Source organism: Dipteris shenzhenensis, chromosome 13 (assembly GCF_047967505.1).
Source record: "Dipteris shenzhenensis isolate YYH24624 ecotype China chromosome 13, Dip_SZ_1.0, whole genome shotgun sequence".
NCBI classification, from domain to species: domain Eukaryota; kingdom Viridiplantae; phylum Streptophyta; class Polypodiopsida; order Gleicheniales; family Dipteridaceae; genus Dipteris; species Dipteris shenzhenensis.
Genome location: NC_141608.1, coordinates 11,363,156 through 11,376,299, shown reverse-complemented (window position 1 = coordinate 11,376,299; position 13,144 = coordinate 11,363,156). Strand labels below are relative to the sequence as shown.

At 42.1% G+C, this 13,144-nt stretch overlaps 1 protein-coding gene across 1 annotated transcript; it reads right to left on the bottom strand.

Annotated features, from left to right (window-relative positions):
• Positions 1–360: 360 nt before the first annotated feature.
• Positions 361–1,695, bottom strand: LOC147895022 (uncharacterized). The gene is made up of 2 exons (XM_087383990.1): positions 1,140–1,695; positions 361–980 (listed from the first exon to the last, which is right to left on the bottom strand). Exons 1-2 carry the CDS (start codon positions 1,311–1,313, stop codon positions 744–746), a joined length of 411 nt encoding a protein of 136 aa, XP_087240116.1. The 5' UTR covers positions 1,314–1,695; the 3' UTR covers positions 361–743.
• Positions 1,696–13,144: the final 11,449 nt, after the last annotated feature.

Genomic DNA, 13,144 nt, shown 5'->3' with positions numbered 1-13,144 from the left:
ACTTCCAATCGGTTGCAATGTGTAAATGTGCTTCAAGACCAACTTTGTCTTGATTGCTTGAAAAGACCTAACATTTTAGTATCTGTTACTTCTTTCCCGTAGCCAAAAGAGCCGAGGTAGTGAACTTTTTTAGAAAATCAACAAAAGCAACACAGAAAATAAATCTTCATATAAATATCCTTGCCTTAACACTCAGATTATCCCCACCTTGACACTCAAAGAAGAAAAGGTCATACTTTTACGTTTATAATATGTGAAACTAAATCATCTGCAATGGTAAAAATTGACAATCATATGCACACAATTTGCACATTAAACAAGTATGAACTCACACAATGCTAAAGATATCCCAAAAAAAGAAGCACATTGAATATGAATTTACAATAAATGTATTCGTGCACTATGCCCTGGCAATATCCAACGGCAATATTTTAAATGCAATTTACACAGGCTTTGGACTATTCCACTCAACCAATGTAATCCATGACCTGCCAACTTCAGGCAGGAAGATGGACAGGAGATCTCCACAATATCCCTGGCATAAACTAATCGACAGCATGTGTTGTTCACATGTCCTTATAGAGCAGTGACTCGCTGCAAAATCTCATATTGTGGAATGGCAACGAAAGACGTAAAGACTGAGGCAAGAAAAATATATTTGCTCAGATGCTCTCATAAGAGTCTGAAGTCACTCCCTTAGAGTAGAAGCATAAGCTCTAAGCACTCGAAAGTTTTCCTCTGCTTCAACTCCAATGTAAACCAGTGGATGACTCTACAGATTGATGCACATTACCATTAAGTGTGCACACTGGACCTTTAAGTTTGACGGGCTTTGTCTGCATTTTCACTTCAAAGTTTGGGGACACTCTCGGATATTCAGGCCCTGGCCCAGATGCCTGTGGTATAACTTCATCTAGAAATTCCTGTGCGACGTCACCATCTTCATCCATTTTAAGCTTCTCTGCATACCATCGCAAACCCTGTAATTTTGTAAAAATAATTAGGCAGCAAGAACACAATGTCAATGTTAAAAGAATAAATGTTCAGAACGGTTGCGCTAACTCATGCCATTAGAAACCCACAGGCAGACAAACAGCAACAAAGCGCATATCCAATCCGAATTGCTCATTGAAAAAGACCTGGACGCCCCCAGCTCCAGGTGTGCACTCTGAAACGACCGGTGTACTAAGCTCCTCAGTTGGAACAGCCACTCTGACACTGAAGCGCGCCGGAACCTTTCCTGTGCTCTGTTTGTCATCCTCCTCCTTGAACAGCCCCAAATGGCTGAAAATTTTCTTGAAAATCCCAGCCATGGCGATGGCGGTGCTAGATTCAAACCGTCTGCTCCAGATGTGGTATTGTGAAGAAATCGACAGAAGCTATAAGGAAAACTTTGTTATACCGAAATAAGAATCATGATAAGAGACCATAAGGGATGAGCTCCAAAGCGAAAGCAATGTACAAGCTACTAGCAAGAAGGACTCAATAAGCGAAATGGGATCGGATCGGAAAGAGGAATGTGTGCATAAAATCGAGGAGAAACAGAAAGCAGGAGGAGATCTAGCGATTGAGGGAAAACTCCGCTGGAATCTTATTAATTTCTCTCCGCCATAGCCGAATATTCACGGTATCAGATAAAATCAAGACATAAGCTTCACTCTAGAATTAATATTTTGCTTTATTTTTTTGCCTGCCCTCTTTTACATATTTGGCCTGCATTTGAGCATTGCAATGCTGCGACTACCTCCCATTTTAGCATCCCCACAAAAGCTTTTGCTCAGTTGAAAATGGCATTTATGTAAGTTGACACCGGTAGCCTATTTTGATGAATGGCATGGAGGATGGAAGGACGGGAGCCACTGAGAGTGTTTGGGCATTGTTCTGTTGCACCTGCTCAATGAGAACAATGTGGGACGGGTTGGGCTAGCCCATGTGGGGATATATGTAACCTGACAAAGATTTTGTAGACTATTTTGATGAATGACATGGAGGATGGAAGGATGGGAGCCAATGAGAGTGTTTGGGCATTTTAATGATGCACCAGAATAGCTCAATGAGAACAACGTGGGGACAAGTTGGGCTAGCCCTGTTAGCCCACGTGGAGAAGCTCTCTTAGTGAGGGTTCATTTTGAAAGCTAAAATCATGTTGTGGGATTCTGTTTAGTCCATCCACCATGGAAAACTAAAATAAGGGTTTCCTTTTGATGTTAGGGGCTTTCAAGGCAGGCCTAATGAATAATATTCACCCTTGCTCCTTTGACTCTAGCTCTTATTGTGGAGCAGGGTAGCTCAGGCGATTTGTGCATTCACCCACCTGAGCTAGCTCCCCGCATTCCATTCCTCGTGTTGACTATAGATGGTTGTGTGTGTGCACCTAGGTGTATGAGTGAGAAAAAAAAAGCTTGTCAACACATAAATGGCCATGTGTGTCCATGGGTGTGTGAGTGGTCTTATTAAGAGGCACACCTTGGAGGGCCACATTTTGATGGTTTGAGTTAGATTTTTTAAGGCACTTAATGGCTGTGGGTCATCGATCTCCACCATCCATCCATCCATCCATATCTCCACACAACAAAATGAAGACTGGTTGAGTTAGGGTTTTTAAGGCACTTCATGGATGTCGCGCACTTGAAGATTGATCTCCACCATCCATCTATTTATCCATATCTCTACACAAGAAAATCAATCCTAACAAAATAGAAAATCAAGACCAATAACATTACAGGATTGAATCCAAAATAAGCAAAAAGAATGACATCGAATAAAGAGTAATATCAATAAGTAATATTAATGTTACATCTAGTGCTAACACATCTTTGATGCAAGTTGACGCTTCCAAACTATGCAAACTATGACTAGCCTAATGTTAAGTAAAATTACATCAAAATAATAAAATTAAAGAAGAAACACCCAAAACCAATATCAATGTGCAATAGAAATATACTTCTCAATTTCTCAAATGAGCACAAAAAGAGATGCTAAATAGCTCATCACTACTACCACCCTTATAAATGTGCACCACCACCACATCACTTCGCTCAAGCAATGACTCCTTCTACCTCTCTAGAAACAAATTGTCATAATGAAAATAAATTGCAGTAACTACACCATGACACAGACCACCACCTAGTCCATAAACCAACTACGAAGCAACACTAGAAATAATGCTTCTAGTAGAAGAACAAACTAAACTTGGGGTAGAAGATCCCCGACAAGGGAGAAAAGCCAAAAAAAAATCTTAATGAACAAGATGTAGCATCAAAACCATTTTTCACGACATAAGAGTCAAAACTAGTAATGGAACCTAAAAATACAAACCACTAGATGACTTGACATGTGCACTAAAAGATCATGGTCTTAGTTAGTCCCATACACATATATGCAACATATGATAGAAGGCATGGAATGGCTAGTGATCCAATGATCCAAGGTCACAAATACCCCCCCATCCATTTTAAATCATAATCACAATCAACAAATCGTGCCAGTAAGAGAAGAATCATTAAGCAGGCAGTAAAGTTTAGCACAAAGTGCTCATTTCCACTCCATAAAAACTAAATGCGATCAAAAGACAATGATGATAGATAAATAAGGTGTCTTGATTCATGAGCAAGTAATCATGTGACACATTTAAAATATTAGTTTTTAGAAATGTATCCAAACAAAATGCATAAGAGAATGTTTTTATGGGTGATAACATGGCACATCATATTGAAGCCATCGGTGCCATTTCATTATAGAATAACATAGATAATATAGGTAGTATTATATGTACAAAGCAAGGCACTAGACAATTGACAAAAATAGATGTGAAAGCTAGTTAAAAAAATTTTTGTAGCACAATCAAAGAACTGTATAGTCTAGATATAGTCATTACAAATGGAGCCAAGATTCATGCAATATTCAAATACATTAGAAATTCCCAACAAAAAGTCAACAAGAAATTAGAAACTCTGCACTTGTCATCAAAATCAAGCAGCATATTTGAGCACATTATGCCACAAAAGATTTGATCACCTACATGTCAATAGTTTGGACTACTTAAATGATCCAACATGGTACAATGCCTTCCACAAATCTATTATAAAGATACATGTCATCATGTTGTATGGATAAACAATCTCGATAACACTTTCCAACAAAAAGGGAATTTCTTGAAATATGAATAAGATGCTTTGAATGTATCTAGTGAGTTTGAACCATTAGTTGAAAATCAAACTTGCAAGTACATCAATATTCTTAGAGAATACAAACCAAATGGATTTATTTCATTTTGTAGATAGTATGGCATCACAAGGAAATCCATTTGATACCCTCTTTTACCCAAAAAAAGCAATCCATTTGTAGATGCACACCCCACAAGCATGATGTGGTAGAAAGAAGGTACAAAGTTATTGTTGATTCAACTAGATGCATGCTAGATTAGAAAAAGATACAAAGATGTGATGAACAAAAGTTTGATAACTACTTTATCCATTTAGTGTTGAAGGGCTAAAGCATGATTGGGTGTAGCCATTAGCCATTTTTTATGATGTCCTATGGATAAATTTCTCAATTCATAAGTGTCTAAACTAATCTACACATTCTTAACTTGAATGTGAGATGAAAATATTACATAATTGGTATGTTGAATGACACAATCAAACTATTGCAAATGCTATTATGCTATCAAGGATGTATCTTGGACTCTATAGGATATCTAAATTATTTTTAAAACATCTAATAATTTCTCTATGCATATAGGGAAGCAATTGTTCATTTAATTTAGCTATCCACAAACTAAAGGAGGAAACCGATTGAGAACCTTTGCTATGGTTGTCCAAGGCCGCCCTAGGGACTTGGGAGAGCATCTTCTTCGACGGTAGCCCGCCCTCCACAGCCTCAGGTCCCCCTCTCTTCCTCTCCCCAGCCTCTCCCCATCCAGCCCCAGCCCATCCCCCAACGGCACCCCTTGTCTCCCGACCCGCAGCTTCAGCCCCCTCGTCCTCCTCAGTCTTCCCCTCCTTTTCAGCCCCAGTTCCAGTTGCAGCCCCATCCCTCCCCCCCCCCGCCTCTTTCAGTTCTCCCGCACAGCTAGCTGCTCCGTCGGTTCCTCAGCCGAGGGCAGTTCTCGCTCCCCCTCCTCCTTCTCCTCCGCCAGCCGCCCCTGAGGAGTCTGAGCTGCCTATTCCCCAGCCTCCTCCCCCTCCCCCTCCCCCTCCGCTGGTAGGACACCCGGAGTCTACACCACCACCGGAGCAGGCTTCTCCGTCCGCTAGCCCCTCAGTGGCAGACTCTGATGGGCCTCAGCCTCAGCAGAGAGAGCTCCCCCGCGACTTTTACAGATCTGGCCCCTTAGAATTTCACTTCTCTTGCTTGTAAATCATAAATAAGGTACACACATGTCCTCCTCCGTAGGGTTGGGTGGCACTTTCAACCTCAACCTTGGATTTTTTCTAGCTCTCTTATTACAAAATCTTGATGTTGCCCTAATAGGGTGTTTGTTTTCTCATGCCTTGCATGATGTACCCTCCCTTGATCTTCACTCTTGGATTTTCTCTCATGCCTATGCTTAGTGGCAGTCTTCTTGTTTCTTCACATGGTATCAGAGCTTTAGGTTGCCCACAAAGCCTAGGTAGATTAGTGTTTGATTTATCTTGGTTTCTTAAAAGAAAATTATGGCACACTCTTTTAAATTTTTTAAAAAAGATTACTTCATTAAGTATGAATGAAAGCCACAAGAGCAAGCTCCAATGCGAGTGTACATCATGACATGCATGAAAGAAAAAACAGCTCAAAAAGAGCTAACAAAAATCCAAGGTGGAGGCTAAAAATGCCACCTCAACCCTGAAATAGTCTCAGAGAAGAATGGAGATCCTCTCCAAACTCTGAAAAAGGTATCCCTCCTAGCTGTAGCTGCTCTGGAGGATCCCTGCATGCTCACCCAGATGGCCATCAGTGTGTGTATCGTATTAGTCCATATACTAACCATCGACTGGGATAGGTGATCCTGTGAACCCTCTATCGCCTCCGTACATCTGGCGCTCCAAATATGCCAAGCTACAATGCTAGCCAGAATCTCCCAAGATGTGTCTACCGAGGCATGAGCAACTCTAAAAGGAGTGAAAGGAACATCCTAGAGTGAGCATGACTCCACAGAGTGTCGTCGTATAATGAAGGATGAGTCTAAGTCCTCTCCCTCGAAAAACACTTGAGGTCCAGTAACCATGCTACTGATCCCCAAGTCATGAAGAAGAGTGCTCTATGAAATATGCAAAGAATCATGGCAACACCCTTCCAGATTGTCCTCGCCTATCTGCACTCCCAAAGGCAATGCTGAACTGACTCGAGTGCTGCATGGCATCAAGGACAAGTAGGGTCACCTCGAACCTAGATCTGCACAGGTTCACTGCAATCCCTCCATGAATAGAAAGCCAAAAGAAGAGAGTGATCTTTATATTTTTGAGGGATTTCCAGAGCCTCCTCCAAAAGTTTTTCTGCACCTCTGCAGAAATATCAAAACTATCCCAATGAGGAGCTCTGGAGGGCCTCCAACCTCTACTGCTAAGCCAAAATCTCCTAGAATTTCTAATTGTGTAGCAAAACAAGGGATGCTCTTCTCTCGATGCGCTTCATCAATCCATTCCCACTCTCGTGGGTTCCACTATAAGAACCTGATGGGAGAACCACCATATAACCAGAGTCTCCAAGACCCAAGTGCCAAGAGAACGGGGTCAAGATTAAGATACCACTATGAATCCATGCCCCACTCCAGATACCCTGCAATTCTAACATGCTGGAAGGCAATCTCCAAAAGAATATCATCTGAGGATCTGAGAGGTCTGCCTCTCAACTGAACATCAAAGACAAGGGTCTCCTCATGTGCATCCCACAAGGCAATGACCTGTAAAGTAACACCCCAAAAAGGCTCCCAGCCAAGTGGACTCTATGATCGGTAAGTCATTTGTATCTATCCACTCTACTAGTATGGCTGCCTCTATCTGCTGCATCCTGACTGCACTCCCTCTGAGATGGCCAACTGATAAAAGTCTCTGATCTTCTAGAAGTTGTCTAAAAGACTTCCAGGCACCTAAAGTGGAAGTAGGTCCCCTCTCCCATCTAGACCACTACAAATAATGTGACACGCCCAGTGATCTGCTGTGCTCATCCAATATGGATTCATTCCACATAATTGGCTGCCTGTCTATTTCTTCATGAGAGGAGGGTGTAACTCTCTAAAGAGTGTCTCTGAAGCTGCCCCAAGCTTTTAGAATGGAAGCCATGAGAGGGGAAGAGAGAGACCTAAGATTGGCTAAAGTAAAAATCCTTCTAGAGCTGTCCATCCAATCTCCCCCGTGAGGTGTACAAGACTGAATGCTGCGTAGGAAAAAGTCCTTCCAAGGCTCGTGTCCACGCATCAAACCTCTCACTACAAATTTGCAAAGCAAGGCCATATACTGCAAATTTGGATCAATAATATTGAGACCTCCTTCCCCAATGGGTAGAATGAGGGTCTCCCAAGCCACCCTGGCTACAACATCTAAGGTGCCATCTAACCCTCTCCAAAGAAAGTTCCTAACAGGTCTCACGAGCTAAGATATACAACCTCTAGATTTGCACCAACAAGAGCAAACAAACTAGGCAGTAGCCAATAATACCTGGTTCACAACCACTACTCTGGATGCAAGGTCAAGTCTGGTGGAACTCCAAAAAATGAGTTTCCTCCTAATGCTCTTCAACACGGGAGCAAACTGCTGTGTTGTGGAGAGATGCCCACCCCAACCTGGCATCCTAAGTACCTGACGAAAACACCCCTCTGAATCCATGTGAATCCTATGTCAATCCCCCAGTCTAGAGTGTCCTCATCACTAATCCAAAAGCCATTGAATTTGTTCCAATCAATATGGCCCCCTACTACAGTGTAGAACAAATCCAAGGCTATTCTGAAAGAGGTGAGTGTATGTGGGGCATCCAAAAAAATAGTCGTATCATTTGCCAACTCACTATCCAAAAGCTCATTCTCCTACCTCAACGGAAGCCTCAGTCCTATAATATCAGCTTGAGCTCTAAGGTAGTAGCTCATAGCTTCAACCACAAATAAAAAGAGAAAGGGGGCTAAAGGGCATCCCTGATGACGGACCGATCTAGTTATCTGAAATCTATCTTCCCTGACTCTACCAATGAGAATTTGGCTATGGGCTGATCTATAGAGAGATGACACTTCTCTGATCCATGCATCTGTGAATCCAAAGCGAGAGAGGGTACCCTATAGAAAACCTTAGTCTACTCTATCATAAGCTTTCTCAAATTCCAGGAGTAGAATGGCAAGCCTATGGCCATTATGTATGGCCCATCATAAGCCTCCCAGAATGAGAAAATATTATCAAAGATGCTCCTGCCATGCACAAAACCAGTCTGCGTATCAAGTATAAGATCTAGAAGAAAGGGTTGCAAATGTAGGCTTACTGCTTTTGATAAGATTTTGTACAAAGTGCCCAACAAAGCAATCGGTCTCCACTGCAACACTAAATTTATACAACCCCCTTTGGGATAAGATGAAGGAGGCCCTCAGTAAGTGAGTCTAGCATCTCACTTGAGTCCCAAATGCCCTGCAGGGCTGAGGTAATGTGATCTCGAATCTGATCCCAAAATGAAGTAAAGAAAGAGGGTGTAAGGTCATTTGAACCAGGACACACCAAGACACTTGCCCTTGTGAAGGGCAGAGAGAGGAGTCCTGAACTCTATGTTGGTGAATGGTGCATCAAGTGAGACTATCATATCTCCAGTCACCAACATAGGTAAATGCTGCCAAATAATACCTCGAGCATCATCTCTGTCCTGAGTGTCGAAATCTGTTGCAAGAAGGGAGGCATAGAAATCTGTAGCAACCTGTAAGATGATATCTGGGTGTGTTTTTAAAACTCCATCTAAGTCAACAAGCTGTGAAATGCTCTCCCTACTATGTCTAGAGCCAAGAGTAGAGAAGAACTGCTTGTTGACCCTACCTCCCCTATGGGTCCAAAATGACTCCCTGGGATGAAAGGCATACTCTGCTCTTTGATACAACAATGACTGCTACTGAGCCCTTGCTGCAGCAAGGCACTCCTGAACCCAAGCATCTATAGGCCTCTTTTGCTCTTCCCTATGAAGGGCAACCAACTGCTGGCGGATACCTATCTCTCGCCTAAGAATCTTAGCTCTCCTGAACTGAGCAACTGAGTGATAAAAGTCGCTAATATTTGAGAGGGCCATTGCTGTATCTGATGGGGAAAGCAACCCATCATGCATGTGAGAAACCCAAGTCTGCAGCACTGCCTTTGTGAGACCCTCCTCTGTGTAGAATGAATTTGGAATCCTGATACTGGCAAAGTGACTCCTCACATGAGGATCTGAAACATACAAAACAATTGGAAAATGATTTGAAGTGGACACCCCAAGTGTAATGCATATGGTCCCACCTCTGTCCAGAGCCCAATCATCCACATAGAATTTGTTAAAATCCGTGCATGGATAGGCATCTGCACCCTTCTATTTGACCAGGAAACTAGGAGTGAACGCGACTGAGTGTGAAAAGCATCATCATGCCAAACATCTCTGCCATTGTATTGAAAAAGTAAGGCATCCTAGACTGCTCTCTCTAGGGAATGTAATCCACCTTCCCTACCACCTCTTTTGTCTGTGGGAATTTCAACCATGTTGAAATCACCCCCAATGATCCAAGACTTTACAATGCCTTACCAAGAAAGTAGCTCCTTCAAGAAAAGGACACGATCCCCTCTTGAATTGGGAGCATAAAGGTTTAAGAAACCAACCTTATGCCCACCAATCAAATGAATGACCCACTGAGCTCTAGAGGGAACTATGATCCCATGTCCAATCACTAAGGGTAGCATAGAAGAAGAAATAGAAATACAAGTACCATCCCTGGTGCCCAAGGTGGGTGACCAAAGAGTATGTCCTGAAAGAAGCTTTACCCGACTTGGCACAATCCCTGACATACCTATCCAATATTATTAGGACCACCTTGGATTAGAAGTGCAAAAGTACTCCATGATCAGGGTTATGATTAAGGTTCAGAAGAGATGATCATTAAGACACATAGCCAAGATATATGCATTTCTACAAATCCTTGGAAGATTCAGAGTAGTTGGTCTGCCTAAGGAACTGGAAGTCACACATCCATTTCCTCAAGATGTCGAGTCACGACGACGAGTGATGAACATCTCTTCCCCCATTGAGCCTCATGCTGCTATAGCTCTAGTCCCCTTAAGCCTCTTCTAGGAGCCTTCTCTCTCCCTCTTATAGATATCCTCTTATGTAGACTCTTAAGTCCATATTTCGCTAGTTCATTCTCTTTCTATGAGTAGTCTTATTACCCCCAACTTCATGTCATAGTGTCAAAAGGAACATCCTATTTTCTCTTGCAAATAAAGAAAGCAATAATTTAAAACTCATAAGTTGAATCTTTTAAGAGCAGCAATAGCCTTTGTCTTATCCTTAGATTCAAGAGCTATTATCAATGCACGGACTCTAATGTAGCATTGTTGTTTTAAAAAATCTCAGCAATGCTTTGCATCCATGAGACAGTGCGGCGTCTTTCCCTTCCACACAAAAAACATCTTATTTGACAAAAAGCTCTAATTTTCATCTCCTTGAATCTCCTTCTAAAAAACTCATCATTCACAAGCACCCAATTTTTGCTTCATTTTGACTTTATTCCATCCATCACGTCTTGCTCCCTTCCATCTGGCAACATCACAGAAACTATAAAAGAACCCTTTGTTAGAGCATAACCCTCTATTTCAAAAGCCCTCTTTAGAGTATGAAGGTCACTCCTAAGTTGATGCACCACAGGATCACCAAGACTCCAGCTCCATGTGGCCTTTCCATGGACTATGGAATTATGTCTTCAAATTCTGTCTTGGAACCATTCTTATTGCCATCCTCTTTGTTAACATCTAGATGGATAACATCATCATTCTCATGTTTATCTTCCTCAGGCCGTCCTGCTTCTTGCTCTTGACTTAAATTCTCCACTGGGTGATCCACTACATTCATAGATGCTTATCTCCCTCTACCTCTTTTTGTTCCTCCCTTCCCTCTGCTAGAAGAGGAAGCCTGCCTTTTCTTTCCCTTTGTCATGCCTGTACACATTTAACCCGCAATTAATTTGACGTCAAATTCAGTAATGAAAATCAAAATTTATGTCAACAAAATTCAACAACGAAATGGAAGGTAAATATTCAGGTTTCATGTGCTTTTATTTGTTAAAAGGACACCAAGAGTTGAGAGTACATTTAGGAAGAAAGTAGGATCCATCAAACAGAGAGAAGTAGCGACCATACTTGCAATACAAAACAAAGTCTGTAAAACAAGGTCTTCATGCTATTTTGCTGGCGAAACAGTCTAAATGAGAATGAGATAATCACGACAGGCGACACTTCTAGCCTGATGACAACAAAAGAAACCAATCTTGCTAGCAAAATAGCTATCCTGCAGATTGAATAAACCCATTTTACCAGTGAGAGAGTTATCTTGCCGCTCTATGGTTCTCTCATCATCAAAGCTTAAGAAGAGTAGGAAACTCTAATGTCAAGTAAATGCAGACAGGAACTTCTTCCATGTATAATAAAACAAATACTCATGAACCTTCTTCTCTACTCCATTTCACAGATACATAGATGCAAAAATAGAAGCCCGCAAAGAATATAAATAATCAAGAAAAATACTTGTTTTGGTGGCGAAATAGGTTGAATGGGTTTGGGTTTGATGCATGATAATGAGCCCATGAAAATACAAATAAGCAAGCAAAATATATATTTCGTTGGCTAAATAGGTTGAATCAATGTTCGATGATGAAGGGAACTCGGAAGATCAAAGAAGGAAATGTCTACAGAATTCGGTGCTGTAATCTACATTCAGCCTATCTAAACGATCAACTCATGGTTAGAAATTCCGTTTTGTGAATGTTGTGAGCATTCTAGGTTAGCAAGAGCTCACCGGTGTCTTTGAGCTATTTACCTTGGAGGCTGGTGAAATAGGAATGGAGGCGACCACGAATTTTTAGAAAGAACTTGTTGTGCCTGCTGAACTTCTTTACTAGCACTTGAGATTCTGAATTTCCCAATCATGAGCAGCCGGTGTCCACGATCAGGGCTTGAACAAAGGCTTGCTGAGGATGCAGAGATGATTGGCCAAAGACAACTCCTTCAGGCTTTTTCGGATTGAAGGAGACAACTCCTAGGTAAGGAGGCAGCCACAAAATGTTTTGAAAGGAAGGAGACAACTCCTATTTCACTAGCGAAATAGGTAATGAGGTAGCCACAAGTATTTTGAAAGGAATAAATCAAGTAACTACTACAGTAGTCTGTCTGACAAGCATGCATTCAAAGGGTTTGAGCTTGAACATCGTATCAATCTCTGTTTCTGTGTGGAGCTCAGCGCAAAGGTCTTGCTCTGAAGGTATTTCGCTCATGTTAAAATGTTTTAATCAAGAAAACATTTTGGTTCTATGCCAAAAATGCTACGAAAGCTACAGCAGCAGAAAAGCTCCGCAAAAGCTTAGATTTCATTTTCTTCCTCCATCGCTCGCGAGTTCCCAGCATTTTGTCTATGCAAGGCGGCATCCTATCTCTTCTTCCTAAGCTCCCTCACTTTCTGTGTTACCTTTTATTATAACTTTTCTCGATTCCTCAGCTTCATATCTTGCCGGTGATCTGCAACACATCCCTTTCCCCTCCTTCCTCACGGCACTTCGTCTCTCTCTTCGTAACAGTTCCATTCCACCTTTTGCAATTTGCACGTATCAACCGTTTTGCCACAGCACAGTTCCGCCTCGAGTTCCCAAGAACGGGCAGAGAATCATTCCAGAGCATGATATCACGTCCAAGGACACTAGGCATGGATGACAGGGTCGCTGCCAACTCTCTGCGAGCCATCGCGCACCACAGGACGGAATTACGTGAGACCTGCTAGCAGAGTGGAGCTGCCAAGAAACTTCAAGCAGAGTGGAAGGGTGCATATTTACGTGTGGAAAAGAGAGTTTTTTGATTGGGTTCTTTCTTCAACGGATGTTGGTCAATCCTTACTGCTAGAGCCAGATCTCATGGACTTCATCCATCTCCTCTGTCATGGGCTCCTTGCAGCTACCTTAGAGTGACCCCTC